At 34.8% G+C, this 12428-nt stretch overlaps 1 protein-coding gene across 1 annotated transcript in view; it reads right to left on the reverse strand.

The window, feature by feature from the left end:
- LOC110094702 (probable N6-adenosine-methyltransferase MT-A70-like) overlaps nt 1-12428 on the reverse strand; it is a 35183-nt gene that overhangs the window by 19210 nt on the left and 3545 nt on the right. The window contains exons 2-5 of the mRNA XM_028693235.1: nt 11014-11112; nt 2530-2613; nt 2053-2408; nt 864-1080 (exon numbers count right to left, since the gene is read on the reverse strand). Coding sequence (XP_028549068.1) covers nt 864-1080; nt 2053-2408; nt 2530-2613; nt 11014-11112 — 756 coding nt within the window. The remainder of the gene's footprint in view (nt 1-863; nt 1081-2052; nt 2409-2529; nt 2614-11013; nt 11113-12428) is intronic.

Raw genomic sequence — 12428 nt, forward strand, 5'->3', positions numbered from 1 at the left:
AGTCTCCAACAAATATAACTAGATTTATTTATGGCATAAAGTAAAGCATGAGAGAACATCCTAGCTTTACATCAGAAACAAGAAGTACCTTAGAATCATCAGATAGATATTCATTCATCGTGTTCCTATTAAGCACTTCATATATGGGAAAACAATAAACTTTATGGAGAATTATTGCTAAACATTGAGTATTACCGTGGTTTTTTAGGAGTTATTGCAAAATTAACTAGGTTAACTCTCATAATAAATATTTGTGTGCTGATACTCTTTATCACCAGTATTGAAATTGTCCAACTATTCATTGTTATCTTTACTAATCTTCCTGAAACATGCCAAAAGATTAAAAGAGGTTGCGTATTGATCTAATGCTCCTTTTCAGTATTAGAAATGATTCCTTCCATGTCAAAAGTTCAAAGGTAAGTTGAAAAACGGCACCCACAAGACTATCAAAACTGCATCACTGAATATGACAAAATGAAGAAATTAATTGCATGTAAATGTAAGATATAGCTTATGTTTGAAAATTGTGAGCCAAGCAATTGGCATAGATTTAGACAATCTGTTCACAAAGAGATATCCAACCAAAGAAAGTTAGTTGATTATTTCATGATATAAAAGAATTCATTTGTAAAAAGATAAATATGAGATCCAAACAGAAGCATTAAATTAGGCAGTTACATATACATTTGTACATAGAGAATATATGAGTCAAAAGTACGGATTTGCCTCCCAGACAAGCAGATTCAGACAAACTACTCACAATCTCCGTAGAGAAGCTCTTGTAATATAACATTAAAAAGTCAAGTATCAAATTACTCTTTACAGATGCAAAAGTTTTAAAGTAAAGCAGATCATCTACCAACCTCGTCAGGTTTTCTACTTGTTTCACGTACTTCAGCAACAATGACATCTGTATCAATGTTGCGATTCACCTCAGGGTTCCCCTTTATTCCAACAAGACAATGCTCTTTACTATGATTGAGCCAATGTCCTGTTCGTCCTGTCCTAATGATCCGTTGTAGTTGATTGGTTTTCACCCAAATTATCTCTTCTACACGCTTGTATCCCCAAAGTTCCAAACTGGCAAAGGATGTAACATACAATAGTCAATACTAAATAGCCAAAACTCAAGTAATCTGACAAAAATGTTGAATATTAAAGCACATATGTTGTTATCAACGCAAGATTAACATGAGATCCATAGAGAAGCAGTAAATTAGGTTAACATGTGCTTATAATTTGCAATCAAAATACATAATAAACAAAAATGGGCGAACATGTGCTTATAATTAAACATTTTATTGGGTTGTTCCTATAGAACTCCACGAAATCTGCCCTCTTTATAAAGGACAATAGTTTAAAAAGTTTACAAGCAAAGACAATAGCTTCCCTTATTTGTAGACAAGAACTAATCATAGCTTTATTTAAGGTTCAAGAACCCCGACAATACTACTAAAGTTTGCTATAAAACGCTGCAGTATTACTAGAGAATACCAGAAACCTAGTACAATGCATGACAGGGTGTCATAAAAAGTCTAGTATTATTATTAGGACTTCTAAAAATCCTGGCAAAAGGTCATATTTAGTAGTCTTATTTACAAAACAGAGTAAAATATTGTCCTTGTTTGCAAAGTTTTTAAAGGATTGTCCTTTTTCATCAAAAGGACAAATTATAATGAGTTTACATAAATGCAATATTTCATTACATTACATTTTTAATTTTCTAACAATATGTTTATTTAACTTCGAGTGACCAAGCACCTTGGTCACTCGAATAAGCTAAAAGTTGAACAACAATACGGTGACAACATTGCCTAACCCGGCAATTTCCAGACAATTGTTCCCCGATAGTCAAATGATACAAGGCATAAATTTCGAAATTCCAATTCAATATGACTACCACACAAAAGGCTCATCAATCCTTGTGAAAATCTCTCAAGCATATGATACGGAAAACAAAGTGAATGACTTTCACTGACTGTAACAGCATTAAAAATCTAGCTTGTCAAAAAGTATATTCCAAAGTTTTAGCATGTAAGGATGAGTCTATACCACTCCCTCCCAAGCTCCATAGCACGACCTGTGACCCAAAGGAAAATAAGACCATCCGTCTGCAATGCAGGAACATTTAAGTTCCTCATTTCATCATCAGCCATGGTTCCATATGGCAATTCCATGTGAATATCCCATGGTGGGTCAGCCATGATGACTCCAAACTGCCCTAAAATGTCCATTCTATAATTACGTATGTCACAATTAATCCATTGAGGTTCACCAAGCTCAACTTCTGAACAGTATTCAGCTCGCTGAGTCTTCATCGGTCTTGGGGGAGGAAGATTAGAATTTCCCATCATCATTGGAGGCATATCCGGGGTTTGGTCAAGTTCATAATGAACATATTTACAAGTCTGCACCAAACAAGCATAATACAAGCTTCAACCAAGTAAAATGGCGTTGAACAACTTGAACATGAGCTATACCAAAAAAAAATAGCGTGCACATACATTGCATACATGCAATGAAGCAAACCTTGGTATGACGGCATGTGTCAAGAAAAGAGCAATCCCCTAAATTTGTATCAGTATGTGGAGCTATAATGCGCCGGAAGTGAACCTGCAGAAGGGAAAAAAAGAAATTAAAACATAATTCTTTATGACAATTTTAAGAAAAGATACTCCAATTAGATCTCCAAATGCTCAAGCAAATATGACAGCCAGAAAACAATGCAAACATTTGAAGTTAAACAGAATTTGTTAAAGAAAATACAAAAAGACAAAGCAAAGTGACTACCATGTTAACAAAATATATTAAAAGGCAACCTCATAAAAATCCTATTACCGACAGGCACCTTAAAATACTATTACCCAACAACAGCACCTTCAAAAGACAATACATGGCACCAAAATCCCATGACAACAACAGCAAACACAACAGAAACTTTGGTTTAAATGTTGAATGCAATTTTTTAAGTCATGGACCCCATATTTCACCGTTCCACCATCACCAAATCAGCAAGGTAGATAACACGGAAGCACAAAAATTTTGATCAAACCTGAAGAATTTAATAATGAATCCTAGAAACAATAATTCATTACACAGCCTGTTAGCATTAGCATATTATTTTAGAAATGTTTTCAATTTTCTAGTTAATAAACTTTGTTTACTTTGTTGTCAATCAAGATATTGTATTTAATTCCGTATTATAAATCAGGAGTCATCCTACTTAACAATACACAGAAAATCTCTTTGCCCTCAGCCCTCAATATGTAATTGAGCCAACTTAACTTAAAGCTAACCACTTCACCCTCCACCTCACAAGGTAAAGCAGTTTCATTGTCTCAAAGAAAATGTCACCAACTTTCTTGCATAAGTAGTATTTTAAGTTGCAAACCTGCCAACATTAACATTTACATGTAGATAGATGCTAATAAGAGGATTTTTTTAATGCTTTTCATTATCACAAGTTAGTAGGTAAATTGATCTTACTATCACAGGATCAGATTCCTGCTTTGTTTTAGTTGTGAGTCAACACGTGCAAACCCCAAAAATAGAAATATTGGGAAGCTATTCTAAATATCCTTAAGTATGTCAAGAAGTCGATAAAGAAAAAACTATCATACACTAAGAGTGATTAAACCTAATGTGGAAGCTTTTTATGAAGTCGGCCATGTTGGATCAATTGATAATAGAGAATTCACGGTTTGGCATTGCATATTTGTGGAAAGTAAATATGTTAATAAAAGATTAAGAAACAAACAATGGTAGCCAAATAGAAAATTGAGACATAATATAGAATCGCCACACACTCTATATGTAAAATGACATAATTTAAGACCCTCCAACGGAAATTTGAGTTTTCAAATGCACAATCTAGGATCTTAAACTGTGACAATTGTGTTGCTATCTACATTACCAATTATCTTCTATTCCATGAAAGAACCAAACACAATGAGATTGATTCTCTTTATTCGAGCTATGCTATCAAAGTAGATTATTACTCGGTTCCCATCTTATAACAACTAGCAGATACATATATCAATCAGACTTTTTGCTAAACAAAATAATCCTCTATATTTGTCTTTAGGATCTTCACTTAGTCAGCCTCTAGGAGAGTTTAGAATATCACCATTAGAGCATACCCTTAGTCCACCAACACCTAAGTTTAGTTGGCTCCCCCTTCTAAACATAGCTCAGCCCACTTAGGGGGTTATATGGATCTAAAGAGCTTTTTAGGCTCGTCTTAGTTGATCGATTTCCAACCGATTAGTAATCGACAAATATCATGTTGGTGGCACCTACTTGGTCAATCAGTACCCTTCCTAGCTGTCTCTTGGCGTCAAGTTGCACTGCCTAGACACATTAGGTAAGGGTCATTACTCCCCTCTGGGCACCACATCCTTGGCATGTTAGTGCCTTCTAAGCTCAATCGGTGTCGACCCGTAGTTCCCAACACCCTCTAGACCTAGTAGACAATGACTCAATGTCACTCAATGCCCTTTCTACCTAGGCGGCACCCCCTCTCAAGAAACCTGGCATTGTTTTCCTAGCACCAATTCCTCAAGACTGCTGCCCAAGACAACCTATTTAGCTCTTTTACACCTACCTAGCATCCTCGCCTTGGTGTACAATGATGTCTTCATGGAACAATATATGCACTTGCCAATGTCTTCACACCCAATAGCATCCCGCCTTGCTACCCATTGTCATCTTCCTGACATCATCTCTTTCAATCACTATGTGGGATCAATGACTTCCTCCCCAACAGTAACCCCATCATCATGTCTAGCGTCATACCATTCTAGTGGAAAACTATTTAACCACTAATTGTCGGCGACATCCCCACCTTGGCCGCTGACATTATTATCCTAGTATCATATCTTATATCAACATCTAGCCAATATCTTTCTGCTTAACTTGCCTAAAATCCCTTCCTAAAGTCAATGCTTAAGAACTTATATCTTAATAAGAGCCTTACCAAGGCACTTAGGGGCCAAATAGAGATTTATCTATACACGTTATGCCCAAGAAATATACCTTGGGGAAACCACTGCCCATCGTCGGCCATGTCAAACATCTTTTTCTACCAAACCTAGGGCAATAAAAGACACATTTTAGCTCCCCCTCAAGACCGGGTTGGTTGGCAATACTCAAGTTTCGCATTTAGTAAATCTTGGATCAAAACCCATTGCTCTCTCTCACAGTGCCTTCTTGTCCAAAAGCAAAGCCATCAGCTACCTCCCTATTAAGAGTCAATCAGTGACATCCAAGAAGTACTTTAGGAACAAAAGTTGGTGGCCTTTTCTTTATATATCATCCCCTGATGGCAGAAAGGGTCCACCATCACTTAGAATGCCGTTAGGCTTATCTATATGAGATTGCCAAGATCCCTTAAGTACAAAAGAGCATTGTCATCCACCACATAAAAGGTCAAGAGAAGCCCCTTCCCACCACCACCACCTCTCCATTGCCATGCCCAATAAGTTGCAATTTCTACCAAGCAAACACAATAGCAGCTTTAAATCTTTGAACGTAACAAAGTCTTAGCCTCGCCAACCCATCCAATATGTCCCTGATGTGTTTTGGAGGTAGAAAACAACAAAAGAGATAAGAATAAAGTGCAGGAAAACAGATTTAGGAGCTGAATTTGGATTCTTCTTCAAAAGCAATGCAAGATGCAATTGATCTACTATTCGAGAGGTAAATCAGCACTCCCAAAAACCTTAGACGCCACTAAGAAAACCTCAAAGAAAACTACGGCAGCAACGCGTGCATAAATCTGAAATAACCCCATATTTAGCCCTAAATAGGCTTACCTAATTCCCTCCCAAATCAGCATACTTTCCCTAAATAATTCCCTCTCCAATTTGAATTCAATTTGGATATCTTTCCCTAATTAATTATCTCCTAATTTTAATTAAAACCTTCCTTAATATCTCTCCCTATATTTCTCCTCTTTACATATTGAATTACAATTTTCTTGGACCCCACAAGGGGAACCCCCTCCATGTTCCCGCTCAGTTTCTCTGTTGGGTTTGGTTCTTCTAAACAAGGCAGATGGCTCCCGCCTATAGAGATCGTGGTCGTAAAAATACTCACCCCCCCCAGTAGAAGGATGGGAATTGTCTCATATGGCTCCCATGTAGCATCATGCTCCAGCAAATCCTTCCACTTTATTAGCACCTCTAGTGCCCCTATCTCTCCCCGGCGCACTACTTCTACTTCTAGGGGTTCCAAAATGGCCTCCATGTCTTCTGTCAAAGTCGAGGGTAGTGAAAATAGTGTGTGATCTCATATTGCCTTCCCCAGCAATGAGATATGAAAGACTGGGTGGAATGCTAATGAAGATGGTAACCTCAATCGATACGCCACTACTCCAATGCATTCCAAAACCTCATAAAGTCTAAAACATAGTAGGGATAATTACTCATTCCTCCTCCTGGCTAGTGTCTTCTGCCTGTAGAGTCTCAGCTTTAAGTAAATCATATCTCCTGGCTCGAAGTGTCCTTCTCTCCAGCGCTCATCAGCCTTCCTTTTCATGATCTGTTGGGCTCTCAACATATGTCCCTTGAGCTCAGATAATACAATGTCCCTCTCCTCTAAGTACTGATCTACACTTGATTAACTAGTAATATTAAGAATGTTGCAATTTGCAAATGATGTGCTTGGAGTTTCAAAAGAAAAATCTCCTAATAATAAAAATAGTTGGTTGTGGAATCAAATCGTGCAAGAAAAGATAAAAAATAAGAAGCTTTGTTATAATAATTAGTTTATATATAAAAACTCTAAAAATTTGGAAAGATATAAAAAAACTCGTAAGATGTCTAAGAAAGCAATCTGCAATGCAAAGATTTTAGCTTTTAACGTTTTATATAATAGATTAGATTCTAAAGAAGGTGAAAGATATATGTATAAGTTAGCCAAATAAATAAATAGTAGTAGTAAGGATTTTATTCTAAGTGAAGTGTATTAAAGATAAAGATCAAAAAGTGCTTTTTAGAAGAGAATATTCAACAAAAGTGAATGAGATATTTTGCTAAGCTTTTTAATGAAAATTGTGAAAATATGATTGAATTTAATGACATTAGCACTATAAATGAAGATAGAGATTTTTATTTATATAGACGTATTAGTAAAACTGAAGTTATATAGGCTTTAAAAAAATGAAGTATTGAAAAACTAGTGAAACTGATGATATTCTAATAGAGGTGTGAAAATGCTTAAGAGATAAAGGAAATTTCTTGGCTTACTAAACATTTTAATATTATCTTGAAGACTACAAAGATGCCAGATGAGTGGGGAATGAGTACGTTGATTCCTATTTTTAAGAATAAAGGTGATGCACAAGATTGCAAATTATAGAGGAATTAAGTTGATGTGTCATACTTTAAAACTTTGGGAGAGAATTTTGGACCAAAGGTTACAACGTGATACTAATGTTTCTCAAAATCAATTTGGATTCATGTCGAGCAGATCTAATATGGAAGCTATTCATTTATTAAGAGGGTTGATGGAGAAGTTTAGAGAGAATAAGGAGGATCTACATATGATATTTATTGATTTAGAGAAAGCATATGATAAAGTTCCAAGACAAGTGCTATTGAAAATTCTAGAAGAGAAAGGGGTTAATAATGCTTATATTCAAGTCATTAGGGATATATATGTAAGAGCTATTACTTGTGTTCAAACACAAGATGGTTTGAGCAAATATTTTCCTATTTCAGTTGGATTACATCAAGGATCAAGCTTAATCTTACCTTTTTGCTTTAATCATGGATGTTCTTACTAGACATTTGCAAGAGGATGTACCTTGGTGTACGTTTTTTGCTGATGGTATTCTTCTTGTTGATAAAGCTAGAGAGGGAGTTCAAGGTAAACTCATATTATGGAGGTCAACCTTAGAGTCTAAAGGTTTTCGTTTGAGTATATCTAAAACTGAATATATGGAGTGTAATTTTAGAAGTAATAGATCTAGTTGGAGGTTTGTGACTTTGAGCGATCAAGTAATTAATAAGTGTACTCGTTTTAGATATCTTGAATCTATTATTCAGAGTGATAGTGAAATAGAGGGGTATATTATTAGTAGAATTCAACTTGGATGGTTGAAGTGGAGGAATTCGGGCTGCAAACGAAGCAACCGTTTGATGAGCTACTAATTGCTCAGTTCGATTAAAGCTTGTTCGCGATCATTTAATTAATTAAACAAATAAACTTGAAAACTTTTAATACTCGATCCTTAAATAAACAAGCTTGAACAATAATGTGTTCGACTCATTTATGTTCACAAACAACATTATTTAAAGCTCATGAACAAGCGATATTAAGCTTGATAAGAAGCTTTCATTTTATTTATACCTTCAATAGAATGAATTTGTTCATGAACAAGAGAAATTTGTTCATTTTTCCTAGATTGTTTATTTGAAATGTTCATGAACAAATATAAGATGAATCATAGATCGTTTGTTCGTGAACAAGTTCATTTGGTAGTTTGAAAATACTAATTAGATATGTTCATGAACAGGCTCATTTGATAGCTTAAGAATTAAGAATAGCCGTTAGATATGTTTGTGAACGAGCTTGTTTGATGGTTTAAAAAACTTTGCTAGATATGTTCGCAAACATACTCGATGCAATCATTTGTTAGAAGGCTCGATAAGGCTCGTTTGTTAAGTTAATCAACATCTAGAAGTAGCGCTCGATAAGACTCGTTTGTTCAAAGCTCGATATGCATGAAACATACCGAACATGAACCGACATGAACCAAACATGAACACCCATTAATTTAAATGAACCAAGCTTGAACAAAAAAAAAATTAAAAAAAAAAAAAAAACTTGAATCAAGCTCAAACCAAACTTGAACAAGGTGATAATAAACGAACTCAAACATGAACACGCACATACTAAACTCGGTTCGGTTCGTTTGCATCCCTAGGAGGAATGCTTCGAGTTTGTTGTGGGATAGAAAAGTATCACTCAAACTTAAGAGAAATTTTTATAAGATAGTGGTGAGACCTGCAATGCTTTATAGCACAGAATGTTGGCCATCAAAAGGGAGGCATAATATTAAGTTAAGTGTTGTTGAGATGAGGATGCTCACGCGGATGAGTGGATTTACTCTTAGAGACATGATACGAAATGAGCATATCCATGAAAAGGTTGGAGTGGCTCCAATGACATATAAGATTAGAGAGAGTCGCCTAAGATGGTTTGGTCAGGTAAAACGATGGTCTTCCAATGACCCTGTTAGGAGAGTAGATATATTAGATTTGGCATATGTTAAGAAAGGTAGATGTAGACCTAAAAATACTTGGTTATAAAATATTAGAAATGACCTTTCTTTAATAAATTGAAATGAGAATTTGATTTTTAACATGACACAATGGAGAAAAAGGATTAATGTTGTCGACCCCACGTAGTGAGATAAAGGCTTGTTGTTGTTGTTGTGGTGATTCATGCTCTAATCAGCCTTAAAAGACTTGTGAATATTTCAAACTGTGTTTTCCAAAGAGGAAGCAAATAATAATAATAATAATAATAATCTTCACTCCCCCAAGTTTGTAGAAGCAATAATTTGCCTAATGATTTTGATATCCTAGATTTAACAGAAGCTTGATTGATGTGATTGGCAATCTACTCCTCACTTTCTCACTTTCCCTATTATTATATTCAAATATACCTTGTTTCTTTACTTTACATATAATATTTACACCGATTGGTAATAACTTTTCCTAATAAAAAAAAGCTACTATCTATGATATTTGTTTGTTAAAATCCCATGCAAAAGCAATAGTACTACTTCCAACCACTTAACAATTTCTTCTTAATATACTCATGTGTTCATATCCCACAGGAATATACTTGGTTGAATTTCATTTATGTGGAGGTTGCTTGCCTTACTTTTCAGGCGTCCTTGATGTTATTTTAACAGCTTCCAATATGATTTTTGACTGCAATCAACCCCAAAAGCTTGGTATTGTTAATTTTTTCCTTCTCAACTCAAAAAAAAAGTCTGACACTGATTATTTCAGAATTCTCCCAACAAAGACTTTTCTTTTAAAACTTCAATCTTCCTTCATACTCCACAATAGATCTTGATCGTTCCATGGTTGGACCAAATCCAACAACTTCTTCCCTACCACTTAGAGAACTTTCTGTAAAACTTTAATCTTACTTCCTATGCCTCAATAAATCTTGATGACTCAATGGTTTCAATCCAACCACCCTCTTCCCTATCACTGAGAGAGAGAGAGGGAGAGAGACAAGATCAATCATTCACTGTAGAATTATGGTTCGGAGCAGAGAAAAAGCTTCGATATGGTTATGCTTCACTGATTCTATACAGATCTTTCTATCATGTTCTGATTCTAGTGCTAGCTTCATTGTTCCATGGCTTCAGCCAATCAATTTCCCTAATACCATCCCTCCCACATATCTTCACTCAGGGAGTCTCTCATAATCATAACATGACTTGAATAGCACACTTCCTCCCCATTAACCTCGATATTTTACTTTCCAGATATATTTCGCTATGCCAGAAATATGACTTACAATGAATTTATCAGTGTGTTATCAGTGTGTTAAATCAGTTCAGGCTAGAACCATCAAGGTTGGAAACTGGATGGTGGAGACTCCATAGAAACTAACCAACCCAAGTTACAACCTTGTTATGTAATGTACTAAATCTTATTTTAAAAAATATATTGGCTGTTAACTCTCCAAGTTCACAAAATGTGCATACAAATTATGAATCTGTAACTGATCGCATTAATATGCTATTTTATCATTAATTTTCTTCCTATGAGCTGGTCCTTTAATAGTGGAATATGGGAGCCAATGTTTGTGAATTTTACAAGACAGCGGAATTAACAAGCAAGTAAACTCATCAACAAAACACCTAGTTTTGAAGAATATTAAAAAAAAATGAAACAAAGAAAAGCTGCAGCATGTCTAGGAATTTTATAAGCGAGCATTCTAGTATCATGATGACCAATCAACATAAGCAATTCAACATTATACCTTCACACAGGCAATAAAGGAACCGGACTGACGACGGCAATCTTCTTTGGTCAAGTGAGTACAATATTCCTTCAATTGGGAACCACCCTTTGTCTTAAACTGAGAAAGCAGGAAAAGAATTTCAATTGCATCCGTAAATAATAAAAAATAAGTAAGTTTTCATATTAAAAATATTAAATCTTAAAATTTAGGGTAAACGATAAATTAATCTCTCCTAGAGAACATACAAGATGTTGAAGGCACTTGAAGTAAATCTCTTGATTAGTTAACTTAAAGTGTGAGGGCAGAAATTATCCATATGTTGAAAACTCTTCCACTTTTCTTTTACGGAAACTAAACAAGATAAAAACAACTTCTAAGAAGGTTCATCCTTTTCTTGGGGGCTCTAATACCGAGTGATGCCAAGAATTCAATATTATATTCTTCAAATATACAAAAAGAGTTCCCGCTCTTATCAATAATCCAAGAACTTATCATGCTATTGTTAAATGCCATGAAACAAAATAGAAATTTTAGCAAACGAAAAGTGATGTCTAGGCATTCAATGAGGATAACTACTTATCAATGTTCCAACTATGACAATATTACTCCACATGAATATAAGCAAATACATCAGCATCAAACAAGAAACCATTATGCTGAAGAAAAGTCCCCAAATAATGTAAAGTTTTCTCAAAGACTCTACCATAGAAGTTTAAACTAGCTTGATGTATGTATAAAAAAAGTGAATGGATGCTTTTTTCCCTAAGGTTGTCAATGTCATCATAGGGAAACGATCCTGATTTTACCCCAAGTTTGAAATATCGCTTTGCTCCAACAGAAGAAAAAGAGTCATCAGCAAATAGGCTTATAGCAGAAGAGGACGGCAAATAGGCAGCCAAACAATAATCATTTTCAGAGTAGGAGCTCGTTCATCAAACTGCAGGGTGAGCTTATTTTTATATTGCATATAAATTTTTTAATTTAAATAAATGAACTGTGGAAGATTTTAAAATTTAATGTGAAATCAAGAAAACGGATGTATTTTTTAAGTGGGGGATTTACATACATACCACTTTATATCATGTTATTTATATATCTAACACTAAAACTTTAATATTTCATGCCTATCACCCATAGAACAAAAATAATTAATAAAGCATGAGGATGTAAAAATTATAATTAATCATTGTTGCAAAAATCAAAGAATTGGTGAATCTTAAATATTTTAAAAGATCATAATCCTACAAACATGCAAACAAAGGCATTTCCTACAAGAAAATTCACTATTATTTGGGGATGTCAAATGTATTAAGTTTGGTATTAATCAAGGTGGAGAATGTTAGCAAGTTTTTATCTAACTATCAGTGTTTGCTTCTTGTTGTTTTTGTGACTAACCTAACATAGTTCAGTTTTTGGCAGCTAAAAATTTGTTA

This window comes from Dendrobium catenatum, unplaced genomic scaffold, assembly GCF_001605985.2.
Source record: "Dendrobium catenatum unplaced genomic scaffold, ASM160598v2 fragScaff_scaffold_243, whole genome shotgun sequence".
NCBI lineage: Eukaryota > Viridiplantae > Streptophyta > Magnoliopsida > Asparagales > Orchidaceae > Dendrobium > Dendrobium catenatum.